Genomic DNA, 17,644 nt, shown 5'->3' on the forward strand with positions numbered 1-17,644 from the left:
CTCCTTCAGTACCTCTGAGACCTTAAGTCTAGCTGCCCAAACATTTTTGAAACCCTTCCCCTCCTGCCCCCTTGAGGCTCCCAAACTGTTTTGTCATGTAAGTGATGTTTTCTTTAAGCTGACAAACTAACCGGACAGGCATTTGGTCTGCCCTTGGCAGGTTTATAAATTAATTTCAAAATTGTGTGTGTTTTTAAGCTATTCTTGCAAGTTGCAATCAGGAAAGGAGTGGAGAGAAAAACCAGAAAGCAAATAAATGTTAAAATAGCCCATGGCTGAGCTGCTTGGTCCCAAATCAAGCTTGTGTCAGCTCTGAAGGGTGTTTTGGCATGTGTTACTTCACGGGTTTGCTAGTTTCTCTCTCACAGTAGTAATCAAGAAAAATACCAAGCAGGGCATCTGACAGTGAGTAATTACAGGAAAGATCATCTTCTGTGCAGTGTGTGCATGTCACTTCTGGAGCGAGGTACCCATCTCCAGCAGTCCTGCTTGGCTCTGCCAAGCTACAAGACATCACAGCCGGATACAGTCAGCTGTGTGATGTTACCAGAAGCAAGGAAATTGTTTTATAGATGTAATTTCTTCCTTTGAATGTCTGCAAACACACTGCAAGAGCTCTCAAGTCCCCAGTTATACAGATTTAGTGCAATTTTCCAATAACAGAAAGAACATCTTTAAAGGGGAGCATGTTTCTTCATTACTGGGTTTGCTTTCTTTTATAGTGCCAATCACTTGCTCCAACAAACAGCAAAGAGGGGCTGTTAATTATAGAGAATGGTTTTAATATGGTGCTGCGGATCAGCCTCCTGCCAGTGTTCTGGAAGGCTGAAGGAGATTGTGTTCCCTGTGTGAAACAAACAACTTGCACTAGTACAACTTCACACCTGGAGGGGGGGGGGGGGGTCAAAGTATGTGGAATAATATTAATGAAGAAAGTAAACATGTGTTCCCCTTTGTCACATGCTTTTGCTGGGACCTAGTTCCTGCTCCTGCAAGCCCCCCCCCCACAAAACAACAAACAAAGAAACAAACAAAAACCACCTTTTCTCACAGGTCTCCTTGCAAAGTTCCTGCTGCGTGGCCACAGGACAATGCTTTACTACATGCAATTAGTTTTTCTAACAAAGACCACGGCTGCAGAGACAACACAAGCGGCCGGGAGGCTCTGAGTACTGCATGCCACCGTACAAGAAGGCAACAGCCAAGGATGGCAACGTCCGTTCCTGGATACCTGCAGGATTTCTAAGCGCTGCCGAACAGACCAGGCACAGCCCAAGACGGGCTCCGTGTGCCATCTGCCGGTGGCCAGGCCACAGCAGTACGCTTCAAGTGGATGAGGAGAGGAAGCCAGACAGTAAAGACATGGAATAGAAACCATGTGAACAGAAGACCCTCAAAGTTTCACTAATTAGGTCCTTCTCCTGCATCCCTAGCTAGGCATTATCCTTTCTCAGACAAGAGAAAGTCCCACCCAGCATCTTAGCCTGTAGCCCTAATGTTTGCTCAGCTGTGTGCTATGGTTCCTAGGAGGTGCACTGTAAATACCTACAAACATTACACCTACACTAAACATTTCTGAAATATAGTTGCTGAGACGGATTATTAATAAAACACAGCCCACGTGCTTTGCTGCTTCTGTCTGCAGCACCCTCTGTGTCTCCGCACAGCAGCTCCTGCTGTCCTCGGGTTCCCTCACAGCGACGCTTGTCTCTGCACACCCGAGCATGGGAGGTCCCCACCACGCTCTCCCATCTGGGGTGATGCCAAAGTTTGAGTCAAGACTGTGAACAAGATGGCCCAGGCACATAATCATTCCCAAGGGCTAACAAACACTCAGCTAAAGCTCTGAAATGCGAGAATTGAAGGACTGCAATAATATATACATATAGTAAGAAGAGACATTAGAAATTAGGAAGGAGAGACCCGATGGCGAAGGGAAGTGATCCCCTCCTTCCTTCCCTCCCTCCCTCCTGATTCTGGAGCTTTGTAGTGCTATTTTTCATGCATGCACACTTTTTATACCCTGTGTCAAATCAGCAATATGTGACCTTACTTTGTAGCACGTACCATTAAGTCTTATTCTCAGAGCTGATCAGATCATTCTCAGAGCTGATCAGATCACTCCGACTGAGAGCATCTTCCTTCCCAGCCGCCTCCCAGTGTTGGCTGAGAAAGGGCCTGAACCACTTGTTCTGTTTGAAAAGTGCAACCTTGAAGCAGGGCAGAGAGAATGGGTTAAAACAAAAGATCTTTTTATTGTCTCCAACTGAAGAGCATGATACAGAGGAACTACACAGAGGTTTCATTCATACAAAAAGAGAGCCCTTTATTTACACAAGTGTTCAAAGTCATCGGTGGCACCTAACAACTCTGTACTTTCCTTGCTTTCTTTTGTTAGTTCTTCCCACCTCGATGGAGCGAGTGTTGGTCAGTAACACTGAGAAAAACATGTAAAAGCTTTTGGGCAGGAAAAAAAAAGAAGTATGTTCTAAAAGAAATCAAATCCTTAGAGGCCTTTCACTGTAACAAACCCAGCAGAATACTTACAGCCAACCACTAACAAAAGGAACAGTTTTCAGTACGGACTCAGCAGCCTGATCATTTTCAGCCTTTCTTTTCCTTCCCTATGTAAGTAAATATACCCTGGACATGCACAAACTCAACATGTATGAAAAAAGGTAGAAATTTATTTAAAAGTAATTGTGCTTTTATTTTTATTTTTTATTTTTAAATTTACAATCAGACACTGTCCTGCTGTGTTTCTGAAAGCATGGTTCTCATAAAAATGACAAAAACTTAGCTTATTATTATCATTATTATTATTACTTTGTCATTATATTAATAATATTAATTTTATGCTTAAGTTTAAAAATGTACTGCTTTCCCTTCCCCACCCCTTCCTTATCTGTGGTACTTGATATATATATAAAAAAGGCTTTCCAACAACCAAAGGATTTCAATTATATCTAATAATAATAATAATGATAATTAATCGTACACATTTCTGTGTGTAAAAATATGGCTGGTTCTAAAACAAACTACCAATATACAAAGCTGTTCTCCCTCCCCTACCCTGGGCCACCCAAGAGATAGTCAGACCGTGGAAGAACTTCATCCCAGAGGCTGAGAAAAGAAAAATTAACAAAACAACATACAACCCTTGAGATCGCTGTCTTTGGCGTGAAGGACATTACCGGTGGGCAGCAGGAGCTGCTCTGCTGGAAACGCTGGGGCATATAAGGCTTGTTGGTTGGACTGCTGCAGAAGCCTCTGTTGCGCCAAGGGTCACCAATGCTTTGGTACAACTGCCAGCTCCTCACACCCCTCCACCCCAGTGATGCCAGAGGATTCCCCCACACCCCCTGTTCTCTGTCCCTCCCCCCCATTGCCCTGCCTGTAGCCCTTTCACCACCCCAAGGCTTTATGCTCGCTTTCGTCTCCCTTCCAGATTTCGGAAGCTTGAAGGTCTCAGTTTCATCTCTGCAAACTGGATGGAGTACTCGTGGCCCTTCCAGTGGAACCAGTTAACACCCTGCAAAGACAAAGATGAAGTGTGAGAAGTCACAAATCCATTTCTTCCCCTGCTGTCAGCCTTTACTTCTCGTCTCAGATCTCGTTTTCTAATGTGGGAACAGAGACACAACAAAAAGGGACTTTGGGAAGTACCGGGGCCACTAGCACACGTGGCCTGCACAAGCAAAGTCACAAGCTGTCCCCCAGAGCTGTCACTCTTTGCCTGGCCTTCATGGCACAAAGAACATTTTGTTTCACATGTTGTAAACTATCATTGTTCCCTGCAGACTTCAGAGATGCCCATGGAAAACAATACAAAACCATCAGTATTTCCCCAGCTGACAAGAAATTCTTGTTTTGTGAGCAACTGTCTGTTGTCTGGGGTGTGGGCTTGGTTGGTGGGCTTCTGGCTAGCTGAACCACTGGACAGAGCCATAATTGCAATTCTGCTTCTTCTAATGCAGTATGGAAGCCTTCAGACACCAAACTCACCTGACTGTGGTTGTTGTCACCATATCTGCCCATCAGATTGACTCGGTGACAGTTCTTGTACCAGAATGCACCCTTGTATGACAAAGCACAGTTGGTGATAGCAGAATCATTGTCCTTGTCAAAGGTGGAGAAGGACCTGCCGTTATGGTAGGTCATGGAGTCACCTGGGTGGGGACGACAAAAGGAAGAGCAAGGTCAGTGGCTTGTGTGGTTTAGATGACATGAGAGTGACCATTATGCACAAAATTTTGGACTGTGTGTGTGGACTTATTTCAAAATTGACTTGTTTTGCTTCAGAAGGAAGTACACAGTTTTTGTTGTTGAAGGCAACGCAAACATTTTTCCAGGTGGTCTGAAACCCCCAGGTCATCCAGTGGTTATTCACACAACTGTTCCTGCACGTCTGGTTGGAAGACGGACTTTGGTCCTGAACAGAAGGCAGTGTGAACAGGCCAAGCCCAAATGGACCTCCACAAAGTGTGGGCCAAAACCAAAGGAGTCACCACACTTAGCTGGTCCATGCAATTAAGACACCCATCTTCATTAGCCCGAAATGCAGAAGGAGAAATGTCTGCCTGCTGCTGACTTCCCACTCCCAAGGCCTGGGCACTGGTTTATAGACGGGTGCAGTGGGAGCAGCCTGCAGTGTGTACACGCCATAGGATCTGTGTTACTGTAACATTAACCTTAGCCCTAAGCACTGACAAATAGGAAGCAGTAGGACTGAATCCTAATCGCCGCAGCAGCTGATACTGCTCTGCATCAGTGTGTTTGCCCTAAGCAGACATTAATTCTACTGCTGCTTATCAACCTTTGTCTGCTTCCTTATCAGCTGTGCAGAAAGTTCATGTCAAGGTCACAGAGCAGAGTCCGCACGCATCTTTGTGGTCTGGTTTTTGCACCTCACAGCAGTATTTCCCTTTAAGACGCTCTCTGGAGCTGGATTTCTCTCTTAGTCCTCTGAAGCATTGAAGAGGAGCCAGTAAGGGCTGCAAGCATTGCCCCAGTATGACAAAAGGCAGATAATTTGTTCAGCAAAATTAGAAACCATGTTATAGCAGTACTTGGCTGCATATTCCACTGACAAGATGAGACTATGCCAAATTATTATTAGCTGTATAAATGACAGTCAAGCATTAACCAAGTGAGATATGTGGCTGTTTAATATACTTGTTTATATTCTGTCATAAGCATGCCATAAAAAGTGGCACCTAAATGACTGGAGGTTTTAGAATGGAAAGATAAAAGATATTGCAATTTTCATATTTTCAAATGCCTGACATACAAGAAAGAGGTACCTGCTGTGACGCTCATCTGCAACATTCACACACTGGTAGCTTGAGCCAACTGGGAGGAAATTGAAGAACAGAAGCAAAAAATATTTCAGCTTACCTGCTGTGCCGCTGTACCCATCCACTCTTAGCCGGTACCGGGTCTTCGAGTCCCCAACGCTGAACTTGTCATACACAGCGTAAGCTGTCTCGCCTCTGTCTCGCAGATCCACACGCAGCTCATACTGGCCCTGAGAAGTGATTTTGTGGAGGTTCTCAAGACCTGTGGGAATAAATGAATGATATGTTTGTCTTATAGAGGGTGTCTAACTGGCCTGTATACATACACCAGGACATCAACACTGGTTAGGAGGGTGAGCTATTTCAGCTTTGTGGTAATGTTGGTGCAAAACCAAAGAGAAACAGGTAGATTTAGAGACCTTCTCAGCCCCTCGAATCACAGCAGCATGAAACCCTTTAGGAAATGTAATCAAAGCTGGTACTGTGTGATTATCTTTCATTTGTGAGCAAATAAAATGTAAAAATTTGAACATTTGCTATTTACTTCTATTTACCCCAGTTTACTTTTTCAGGTCATGTGCTCTTGTTGGGAACACCCTAGGAGTACAGCAAGGTTTGCAGTTGTTTCTCAGGTTACTTTCTGACTTACAGAGTACCACTGGGCATTGGTTTGGTACATTCAGTGACCCAAGTGTGACATTTATGAACTGCAACCGAAGGGTTGGACCTGGCAATCTGTCTGCCCTGCAGCATGCTGTGCCAAGTCTCCTTTGACTATGTTCTCCTTTACAAATACTCTTGTCAACTGAATGGAGGCTTCCAAGTGTCTCCTAGACTACTGGGCTCTGATCGTGTTTTCTTTTTAAAATAAGATAAATTCTTGGCACTTACCTATCCAGAATTCATCCTTAGGATCTCCGAAGCCAGCCGCATAACTCTTCCAGTTCTTGTAGAAATCTTCCCTTCCGTTTTGGCGCCTCAGGAATACCTACAACCACAGCATGCAAATGTTATTGTCAAACTGCCTTTGACAGAAGGGACACCAGCGACATGGCTTTTACAAATGTAGAGCTTGACATCACTGCTCCCCGGCCCCTATCACTCAAAGCAGCAGTCTCACTGCAATTGTTCCAAGTCAGGTTAACATTCTTTGTATTTTTTAGGCAAGTCTTCTCTACTGTGTTCCCAGGATCCCCTGTGTGATGTGGTCTTTTAGTTTCTATTCTCTGCTTTTTTAATGGTCCCACATAGCTCTGTATTTTTCAGCCAAGCCTTTCTACATCCCTGTCTTCTACCCATGCATTTCTCCAGCTCCTTCTTCCTTTCCCTGCCCTGGGTCCCTCTGTCATGTTCATATTTGAGGATGCCAGCACATACAGCTGGCATTTTTGCTGCCATTCATTTGATGTCTGGGTGGGATGCAGCCTCTATAACAGCCTGGGAATCCTGACAAGCCACCACGTTGTGTGACTGCTAAACAAATGCTTTCTCTGACCTGGTTCCCCCTGCTGTAAAGAGGGCACCTCTGCTTTGATGTCATTCACTCTTCCATCTAAATTGTGTGAGTCCACCCTTGTTTCACCTAATTATCAATTTAAAAGGTATTTAAGATGGTAATTTTAGCTCCCAGTCCATCCAGTTAAGAGAGATCAGGGTTTTGGGGCAGCAATTCATGCCTTTCTAAGTGCTGAGACCACTGACATGATCAATTCCCTGGAGACATCTGTCCCTCCGCCGGCTACAGAGAGCTAACAACCTCACTTCTAGGCACCTAGGTGTCCTATCTGTGATAAACTTTCCCAATTTTATCGACAAATCAGCTCTTTTCTGATAATAGAGCTCTGTGAGTGATACTGTAGGAACACAGGGATAGGATCTGCTACCCCTGCTCTTGGCAAAGGCAGATGAATGTGAGGGTGGCATGGGCTCCCTTCCCCTTACTCACAATCCATCCGCCCCCATCTTCGGCCATGTCACAGAAGACTTGCAGAGGCTGGGTCCTGTCCCCATTCAGATAAATTGTGTAGAGCCCAGAGGTGACTTCTCCATTCAGGAGAGCCTGGGAGCAGTCTTTAGGGTAAGGATAGAGAAGACCAGCTGCATGAAAAAGAAAAGACAAAACAGTCCTTAAGAAACCAGCAATTACAACAGACCTGCTGAACTTAAATGACTCATGAAAATCTGCGGTGGGTCAATGGCATGGCCAGGTACAGAGCCCAGGAACTGGCTTGTAATTGCTAGCCTACACACAAAAAAATTACAGTTAAACACCAGATGATGTATATTTTTCTTTTGAGTAAGCTTTTACATATCTGTCTACACTTTTGGAAGAATTGTGAAGGCCAAATAAGTACACCCTGTACACCCTGCTATGATGGGAGTACATCTGCCAGCTAACTATTTGAATGGCATGCCCTATGTTCACAGCACCCTTTGGGTAAAATCAAATCTACCAATCTTTGATTATGTGACAGAGAAGGAAGGTGGAAATGGAAAAGCAGAACTACAACCAAAAATAAATAAATTGTGATTTATTTTGCTAGCAAATACAATATTAGATACTATAAGACCAACCTTTTAAAAAACAAAAGCGACAATAACAGTTGAAACTACAAGGAAATGTCATCAAGCATTTCTTTCTGATAATTAGTAGTATTGTCACAGCCAGGGCAATTTCTAACTCCCAAAAACTTTTATTTATTTTTTTTTCCTTTTAAATCCACTTTGGCCATTAACTTTTGTAGCCAATGTTCTAATTAATTAAATGATGTTCTTGGTATGTCTGTCAGAGAGGTTTTAGCAGTTGCTGCTCACAGAGTGGCTGCTCCCTTCCAGTGTGCAGCATTTCACTGTCTGTGCCTTGGCTACAGAGAACTAGCAACAGCTTTGGGATGTGGGGAGAAGCAGCTCTCTGCAGGGAGTGTTTCCCTCTCTCCTTCAGTGTTTCCCTCTCACTGAAACTAACAGGATGCCTGCATACGTTTAATGTTAAGCCCAGACTCCAGCATCTATACAAGGCTGATGCTGCATTTGCTTGGGGCAAGGAACCTCATTCAGTCCCTGTTTATGGTCATTTTGCCAAATGTCTCTTAAATACATGCAGATCTAATTCTACTTTTGGTTGCAGATCCCAGCCTGTTGGTGGTATTCACCCTGCTTTACACAAAGGCTGACTGTGAGCAGACTCGGGGCAATGTGACTTTTATCAGCACTTTTGTGAGTCCTTGGGCTGAAGTTGGTGTAAGGGTGGAAGGAGCAATGGAACCAGCCGAAGGGCCTGCTGGGTCTGAAAAGCTAGAAGCCGTGAAAAGTGAGACAAATGACAGGCAAGGCTTTCACAGTTAATACTGAGCAACATTTTATTTTCCTTGCCATCAAAAGATGTGTCCATGAGAGCAGTGACTGCCAGATATGTCAACTGTGAAGTGACCTTCAGAGAACCCAATCTATTCTGGCACTCGGCTTGCTGGAGAGCTGTTCCTTTAGGGCTGGAACAGACATGCCAGCATTACCATGTGAAAATTGATCTCAGAGAGAGGAGAAAAAAACCTGTCCAGAAATTCTGCTCTGAGGACTGCTGAACTGATTTTTATGTCTGTCCATGTGTTTTGCCTCATTTCAACCTAAAATACGGATTTGTTTTAACAGATTGCTGCACATCAATACAGAGATAAATCAGGGTGTCTGTCTGGATTTTAAAAAGTAATGTCCCTTTTAGCATTTTACATGGGAAAAGCAGGGTGTTTCATCAGAAAGAGTACTGTAGAGATGATGTGGATGTATATAAAGAAACTAATTTCAACCTGCCAGTTTGGGGGAAGCAAATGGCACTAGGGCTAAGGGAGAACAGGGACTTTTGCACTTTCAGCTGCTTACACACTCTAACATCCTTACTTGTGGTGAAAATAGTCTGGATCGTTCTGCTCTTCAGGGATCTGTTCAGTGCCTGGAGTTTTACTGTGTACTGGGTAGATGGACTCAGCTCTGCCAGGGTGTAGGAAGTTGTCTCAGGGTCTAGGATGACTTCCTATGGGGAGGATAAACAATACAAGGAAATCTCAGTGAGATAATCATAAGTGGACCTGCAACATATTTTAGTTTGTCACATTATTTTTGTGATAATTACCATGGTATGTTAATCATTTAAGTTATTTAATACAAAACTTGTATTTCTCAAAGACTTTTGTCATGCTAACATTCTTTAGAAAAGTTATCTGGAAATGAATGTTTAGTGCCATAGCGTGTAAGTTGTGTGGTTTAAAAACAGGTCAGCATAAATGTTTACATGCCTTGAGTGTTCATACTATATACATGTCTCTGTGAAACTCATCAAAAACTAGGCAGAACACCCTTTAGGACAAGCTTGGAAATATCATCCTCTAGTCCTCAAAAGTTTTTTATTTGTAACTATAAAGGACTGATTTTCAGTATGCTCAGGTAATCTGCGTTCCTGAAAATCAGAACCCTTTCTGACATCCCAGGCTGGTCATTCGAAGTCATCTATCATTTTTGCGGGGATTTGCTTTACTCAAGTTTAAGCATCTAGTTTAAACTAGTCATGGAGGAACACATTATTAGAGAGCAAGAGGCATTTCCAAGGGCCTTAGGCACCTCACTCACACAAGGCCAGATTCTCCTGGGTCAAGAAAAGGCAATCCCATTCTACGTGGTTGTGAGTTTACTCCAGGACACAGGTCTGGAATAAGGGAAAACAGTTGCATGTGCCTTTATCCTTTTTGCTGAGGGATGACCATCAGAATTCTGGCTGCAAATGAGCTTCTGTTTCAGGATATAATTTAAGAAAGTACTTAAGCAGGTTTTAAATTCATTCATGTTCAAGCTGGCACTGAAAAATGTACATAGTATTTTACTATGTTTAATTTAAGGCATGTGCTCATATGCCAGTGCTGGGCACTTTGAGCATCTCTACTGCCTAGTACTGAGGCACAGAACGTCTGGTTTGGATGTTAGTGCTATACCTTGACTTTGCCATCAATGGACTCGTAGATCAGGAGATAACCAGTGACAGGAGCACGTGGAGGCCTCCAAGTTATCACAGCTGTTTCTGACTGAACCTCGGTGGCACTTAAATCTCTTGGAGCATCCATTCCTGAAGGAGAGAGTAGACCAATTGCAATCACATTGATACAGAGCTTAGCAAAGAGGCTGTCTGATGAGCATGGTATTAAAACAGGCCAGAAAAACAAGCTTTCCCTCTGCAGAAATTTGAGAAAAATCACCTTAAATTTTGTGATTTAAAAATACCTTCCCTTTTGCAAGTTTTAAAATACAGATATTTATTTAAGTTAAAAAAATGGCTTGTCTCACGTATGTTGGTTTATAAACAGCTGCATGTCTTTTTTAACAAAACTGTGACTTTATTTCATATTTCATTTTTATTTCATACAAGAAGACAGATCAGTATTTTCCATATTCCCAGGAAAAAAAAACTTTGGTTCCAATGATGCCTCTTTTGAACAGGCAAACCTTTCACAGTTGATCTTGCTACAGACTCCCTTCTCCACCATAATTATAACTGACTTTGCTCTTGGCTTTCTAGTAAACTCCCTGGGACAAGTCAAGTAACTTTCTATGCTCAGGAAAATGAAAAAGTCCATGATTTCATTGATGTTCATGAGTCATAAGGATGAAACCAACTGGATACATTCAGCACTGGTACCCCAACATTACCCCTCAAAGATGCAGTTACTTCTATTGTGAGAATCTGTAGAACACTATCAAAATTCAGGTTTCTAGTAAAAAAAAAAATAATAATATTGATGTTCTGCCTGACTTTCTGGTAGCAGAGAAAAGTAGGCCTGGTAGGACTGGGGGAGACGGCAGCCCTCCCCCTCTCCCTGCAGTGAGGTGGGAGACAGCACCTGTAGTGAACTGGGTGGAGAGGGTCTCGCTTTTTTGCGTGTCCTTCACCGCATGGACGCTCAGTGTATACTCAGTTGCAGGTCGAAGGCCATTCAGGTCATACTCCACAGTGTTTCCTGATACCATCTGAGTAACTTCTGGCTCTAGGAAAACAAACAAACAAACAAACTCAGAAGAGAACCCAGTATTATTCAGACACGTCATTATGTGCTCAACTCCATGCTTCACTCAGTGATCATTTTGTTACCAGCTGGGAGCCAAGTGCAAAACAGTGAAAACTCAGAGCTTGTCTCTCTGCTTACACCTCTGCTGAATCAGAATTTACAGAGGAAACCTTTCTCTAAAAGTATTAGCACTCTCTAGTGTTCATATGAATTATAACACCATGTTTTCTTTTCAAGAATATTGGTTACCTTTGTTCATGGCTGAATTAGGAATGCATAACTAAAATTATGTTATTTGAAATGCTTCAAGCAAGGCTTCTCCATCAAGTGACAGCCCTGCTCCTCTTCCCCCTTGGGCCTATCCTCCTGGAATCACATTGCTGCACCCATTTTTGAGCATCTCTTGAGAGCTGTAACACTGTCAGCTCCCTGACCCATCACTAACTCTTCTTACCATCCTCAGAAGCATAGGAGACAACGTAGTTATCCACAGCAGCAATTGCTGGCTGCCAGGTTGCCAGAGCCTCCGAGTCTGTAATGTTCACCACCACTAGTCCTGATGGGCTGTCCAGTGCTGAAAGAAAGAGGATAGCAGGCTGAAAGGGTTTGACAAATACTTTCAGCTTTATGCAATTCTGTGTTGTAACCATATGATATAAAACATGCAAACATTTCTGCTCGGTGCAGAAGCTTTTATGATTCCCTTTGGAACACTGCAGCTCTGCAGCAGAGACGTCAGTGCCTATTAACAGACACCAAATACGTCCACTGGAAAGGGAGGTCAATGCATGAAAAGACTACACACTGGGAACAGATATAACTAACTACATTCTCAGATCAGTCTTGATATCACTCTTAGCAGCTTTGACAGAGCTGACATATTTCTCTGAAACACCCTAAGGTCAGGACTGCTTTTTGGAGCAAAATCATGAGTCAGAGCTTGGGAAAAATACCCAACGTGACGGCAATTGATAGCCACCATGACCTTCCACCAGCTTGCCCTCCATGTTTAAAAATAAACCAAACAGCCAGCTAACCATCCAAATTCCCCAAACATTCTGCCTTGCTTTGTCACGGGACTTTATTTTGAACCTAGTTTTACGCTCCTGCACTGGGAGATATACCTGCCCCCAGTACAGCTGGAATAGGCTATAATTTTCACCTTACTGTCCAATAAACATCATCTTGTCCTTGCCACAGTTCACTGAACACTTGTCAGACTCCAAAAAAGAATGAATGAACAAGACTTCAGGGTGGCAACGACAGGACCATAGTGTAACCTTATTTTGCACAGGGATGTTTAAAGACACACTGAAGAAGAAAGAGTTTTTGTGCTTAGGACACAGTCTGGAACTTGAGGGATATGGAGAACACACAACAGAAACTGGGCTGAACTGCTCAGCTGTTCTGTTTTCCCACATCTGCAAAATAGGATTAATTAAACTTCTGTTGCTTTCTGATGTATTATGACTGTGAACACATGAAGTGTCTCTGTCACACAGAAAGTTAGTTCAGCTTTAGCAGAATGGAAGCCTGATCAAACTTACAAGGTCTCCACTCAACTTAAATATAGACACAAAGGGAGAGTGGATAAGAAAAAAGTCCTACAGTTTGTGTGGATAGCAAAAGTGTGATCTCAGTGGGTCTTCAACTCCATTTCTTGAGTCTCTCCTATGGCACAGACAATGTATTTGAAAACCTGCTATTTCTTCTTTATGTATTACCTGTTTTCAGAATTCCAGAGATGGGTTCACTTTCTTCAAAGCCTTTCACAGAGATGATATTAACATTATAGTCTACACCTGGGACTAATTTCACCAGCTTGGTCCTTGTCTTACTTCCATCAACTGTAACAACATTGGGAGTTCCTAGGATGAACACAAGTGCCAAGGGATTAATCGCAGTACTCCAGTAAATGTTTGAAGCATGTGTTTCACGATAAACATATTGTGACCAACATGGATGTACTTGTATGTACAGAACAAGGTGAATTGTTTGCCAGCAAATTACAATCACTGGTATCAAGGAGCAGCCTTGGGAAAACATATTGTGGCCATAACATCTGAATGTAAGACACTGGTTTCTGTTTTTAACTAGTGGAATGTCAACAGTAAGAAAAAAAAAATCAGTAATTCTGTTTAGAAAAGTAACATAATTTATTCTGAAAACACAGTACTGTCTGCATACAACTTCTTTCACCTGTGAGGACAGGACTTGCTAGTTTACATCTGCTTTATTTCTTCTAAGAGATAAACAGAGATAAACTTTCTCTTTCACCTATTTCCTTTCAAATAAAGATATATAATTTTAAGTTGTGAAGACTTACGACAGATGCCTATTTCAAATTCTGGGTTTATTCCAGCAAAACACTTAAGCAAGTGCCTAATTTTATGACTGTAGATTTCTCTGTAGATTTCTTTTGTGGTGTCATTATGTATTTAAAGCTGCATGTGTGCTTACATACTACATTATCCAGAGGCCTATATCTTTACCTGTCTTATTCAGCAGCATTTCATTATGGTCCTGGTGTCTGTAGCGTTTGCTTTTTAGGTGCTTCCTTTCAGAGATGTCCCTAAGTTATGCTAAAAATTTGCTTAAGTATAGGAAGTTTTTTAAGCTGAACACTAAAACAGAGGTATAATAGATGGAGTGAAATAACACTGGGGAGCACTAAGAAAAATCACTACCTTTGAAAAGTATTACAACCATGGATTATGATTATTATTTCTGAGGGCTGTCTTGCTCACAAATTGCCTACAAAATAACAAGGCAGTTTTGGAATAAATAAATAATATTTAAATATAAATAATAAATATATTCTTATTTAAAATAAATGTTATAAATAAATAATAAATGAATCCCTAGTTAGGAGGCAGACCTTTTTGTGAACGTGGCCCCATTAGGGGTACAACAATTCCAGCATCTAGCTGTGAGCTCCCTCACAAATCTTGTCAGTGGGACAAGATTCCTATGCACTGAGAGATGGATACCAGTGCAACAAAACCTTTCTGGCCTCCCTTTTGCCATCTTCCTCCCTGTCCCTCCCCACACTTACCTCCTGTGACAGGGACGTAGGAGATCCTGTAGCTCTCCACGCGGGTGCGTGGGGCTATCCAGCTGACTGTAGCAGAGTTTTCTGTGATGTCAGAGAATGAGATTCCCTTCGGAGATCCAACAACTGTTAGTGGAGAAGAGAGGACAAACACACCACATAGAAAGGAAAGGTAAATATTTTGTTTATCAGTCCTTAGTGCCGCAACAGTCATTTGTTCCTGTATCCCAAGGGCTGATGCTGCCAATACTTTGCAGAAAACAACATGAATCCAGGGAGCAGCAAACAGTTAATGGTTTTATCACGTAGCCTACTTGGTCTAAATTTTCCTTTTTCGGTAACAATACAGCAGTGCATAGCTTCAAAATACCCTAGACATCTATCGACAAATCATGTTCACAAAAGCAACAGAGGTTTTTCAGTGTTACAGAAAATTATGGAGCAATATTTACAGGAATACTATGCTACTACCCAGAGTCATTGTACTTATCATTTTTTCTACCCCAGTTGCCACAGAGTCTCAGAGCCCTAGCTGTGACACATGGCAACAGCAACACTTAGCAATGGGGAGATGCCTCTTCTTTAGCATAAAGCTTCTACCACAGGATGCCTAAAAGAGACCTGGACTAAGTTACCTGAGTGCTTCAAGGGTCCATCCTCTCAAGCACTGACTGCCTGTAACTTCTGTTAGCTTAACACGAGAACATTGGGTTTTCTTCTTGGAATCTCTATTTGAGACCATGATTTTTCCTAGGTACACCCATCACGAGAAAGGCGCTTGTGGTTCCACTGCAGCTCTTTGTCATACAGCCCAGCCTCAGTCAGTATAAACCTAAGCACTACGTTTGCCTATATAAATAAGATCAGCGAGCTGGGACAGGTTCATTAGGATGACCCTGTTGTTTTGCTTTGCAAACAAAGCCTAACAATTTTTGCCAAAATGGCCCAATTTTAAGATGCAAGCCAACATGTATCACAATCTGAAACATTCTACTTTAAGGCTTAATTAAGCTACTGAAAACATGGATTGAAAGGGCTTCTGGAAGGACGTGGTCGAGACCTGCCCCTTCGAAGTTTCCATTGAGCATCTCACTTCCAGTTTCCTTTTTTAACTGTAACCAAAACAACCCTGAAATTTGTTAAAAGGAACAAACAGCCACACATAGTACGGCATTAGCAGAGAGGGGACAGATACCAAACATGAACGACATTAACAGTGGTGGAAACAGGCTGTGGGCAGGGGAAGGGGGACAAAAGGAGTCCACAAGTGACTGTGCTTGAAATAGCTTGGAAAGAACGTGTCTGCGGGAAAGAAGTCAGAGAGGGCTGTTTGTTCCCTGTCTCCCCAAAAATCTAGCAGCAATGCAGTAAATCAAGTGAAAGTCAAGGAAAGAAAAACAACAGAGCTCTCAAAGCTCTCAAGAGAAATGTAAATTATTTCTCTAGAGCTCACAAGGCATTTTGGGCTTAGAGGGCTTTGCTCATATGGAAAAGTCAAAGAAATAAAGATAAAGAACTAAAGATAATGAAGAAAGCAAGGCGGGGTTAGTAAAGCTGCACAGCACCCGAAGTTGCTACTGGTTTAGCTACAGTTTGAAGGAAACAAACACGAATAAAGAAAACGTGAAAAATAGAGTGAAAATCACACTGATCATGCTCTACAGCGTAGGTGCCCTTAGTTACTGATGAGAAGTGCTAGTGATGACTCCGGAGAGCACAGCTCTCTTTGGACCAGCATTTGGGGTTTTCACACACACAGATTCTAGCCTTGCCCAGAAAATGAAGTACCTAATCCATCCCACCTGAACTCTGCTGTGCACACTTCTGTAGGCACAAGCTTCGTGCATGTTTTCTGCACCAGGTTAAGTGCCGTGTAACATGTAACAGTATACAAAGAGCCTTGGCTATGTGAGAGTCCCACATCCCCACTACCCCAACTACTTTTCTGGGAGCAAATGTGGCAGACAAAGCATATGGGACCATCAGAGTAAGCATAGTAAGCATCGGTCCTGGAACGAGTCCCAGGAGGTATCATAGTGGTTCCTTTGAGCACAGGGAAATGAAAAAGGAGCAAATGAAAAAATCTTCTTGAGCTACCTGAAAGCCAAAATTAAGCAGGCATAAAAAACTTCTGTCTTGTCACTCACAAAAAGCTCAGCACAGCTGTTGGACAGATACAAATGATTAACATTATCCTCCAGCACCATCCCTCATCCCTCTCTGAGAGACTGAGGACTTTCTGTGAGGTTGTTGGAACATCCTTTTTTTTTTTTTTTTTTTTTTTTTTTTTCTAAAAAGTTCTTATTTCCTCATTAACAGACTATAAGGTATGTCCAATGTCTTTCTTCAAGCAACAGGAAGCATCAGACTACATTTATCATGCAAATAGACCATGTGAAGTATTTGGGGGTCCTCTCAGATGAAAAATGCCATCACAGCATGGCAAACCATCATTAGAAGAAGGGGAAAGTAGCAGCAGGAGACCCACACTTCCTACCAAGGATATTAAGTGGCACACGGCCATATCGTGGTCCCCTGCTGACGGCTGAATTGCATTTCACCAGACGTTATATAGATGAATTTCCAAGAGACACAGACTCCCTCTGAGAGCAGCAGTGGGCAAACTTTCTGGTGCCAACTCGATTAGGCACTGCTGGTCTGTACAATGCTGCCTCACACTGCACTGATTTTGTGATTAATGTTTTCTATCACACTAGATAGTAAAATGACAGACAAATGCAGAGAGTGGGTACCATCATCACCCCAAACAAGATAATCTTTAACGTTATCAGCAGCAGCTGGGGAGGGGGGAATTACTGCTGTTCACTCGTACATACGAGTAAATGTCACCTGTTAGGGACGAAGAACTATTGGTGATGGCTGGGGGAAGACAGGACTTCATCACCAGCTCCCATGCACAGCAGTTTCACACCATGTCCCTGGTGTGATGGGAGCCAGGGAGATCAGCCAGACACTGAGCCACCGGCTGCAGAACCAACACAGGTAAATGGAGAGCCTGACAAATCCCAGTCCTGCCCTGCTCCCTCCACACTCAAAGCCCGTGGCTGTCACTGCATCACTCCCTGGCTGAATTCTTAAAAGAGAAAAAGAAGGAAACCCTAGAGGAGGACAAAGCACCTAATGGTGAACACTGCGAGGTTTTTCCTCCTTCTCCCTCCTGGCAGCAGCTGGATGGTTTAGCACACAAGGATAAGAGAGACCCTCAGAAAGGATTGCTCAGTGATGCT

At 42.9% G+C, this 17,644-nt stretch overlaps 1 protein-coding gene across 5 annotated transcripts in view; it reads right to left on the reverse strand.

Moving 5' to 3' along the window:
* Positions 1 to 2,811: 2,811 nt before the first annotated feature.
* TNC (tenascin C) overlaps positions 2,812 to 17,644 on the reverse strand; it is a 72,642-nt gene continuing 57,809 nt past the window's right edge. For 2 of the 5 annotated variants that reach the window (XM_035341244.1, XM_035341245.1), the window contains 11 exons: positions 14,400 to 14,522; positions 13,069 to 13,212; positions 11,799 to 11,918; positions 11,180 to 11,323; positions 10,277 to 10,407; positions 9,192 to 9,324; positions 7,243 to 7,394; positions 6,189 to 6,285; positions 5,398 to 5,559; positions 4,006 to 4,169; positions 2,814 to 3,532 (listed from right to left, as the gene is read on the reverse strand). In XM_035341244.1, coding sequence (XP_035197135.1) covers positions 3,422 to 3,532; positions 4,006 to 4,169; positions 5,398 to 5,559; positions 6,189 to 6,285; positions 7,243 to 7,394; positions 9,192 to 9,324; positions 10,277 to 10,407; positions 11,180 to 11,323; positions 11,799 to 11,918; positions 13,069 to 13,212; positions 14,400 to 14,522 — 1,481 coding nt within the window. In that variant the 3' untranslated portion in view covers positions 2,814 to 3,421. Of the gene's footprint in view, positions 3,533 to 4,005; positions 4,170 to 5,397; positions 5,560 to 6,188; positions 6,286 to 7,242; positions 7,395 to 9,191; positions 9,325 to 10,276; positions 10,408 to 11,179; positions 11,324 to 11,798; positions 11,919 to 13,068; positions 13,213 to 14,399; positions 14,523 to 17,644 lie in introns of all 5 variants that reach the window. The other 3 variants (XM_035341242.1, XM_035341243.1, XM_035341246.1) reach the window with 3 other exon arrangements.

Source organism: Oxyura jamaicensis, chromosome 17 (genome assembly GCF_011077185.1).
Source record: "Oxyura jamaicensis isolate SHBP4307 breed ruddy duck chromosome 17, BPBGC_Ojam_1.0, whole genome shotgun sequence".
In the NCBI taxonomy this organism is placed as follows: domain Eukaryota; kingdom Metazoa; phylum Chordata; class Aves; order Anseriformes; family Anatidae; genus Oxyura; species Oxyura jamaicensis.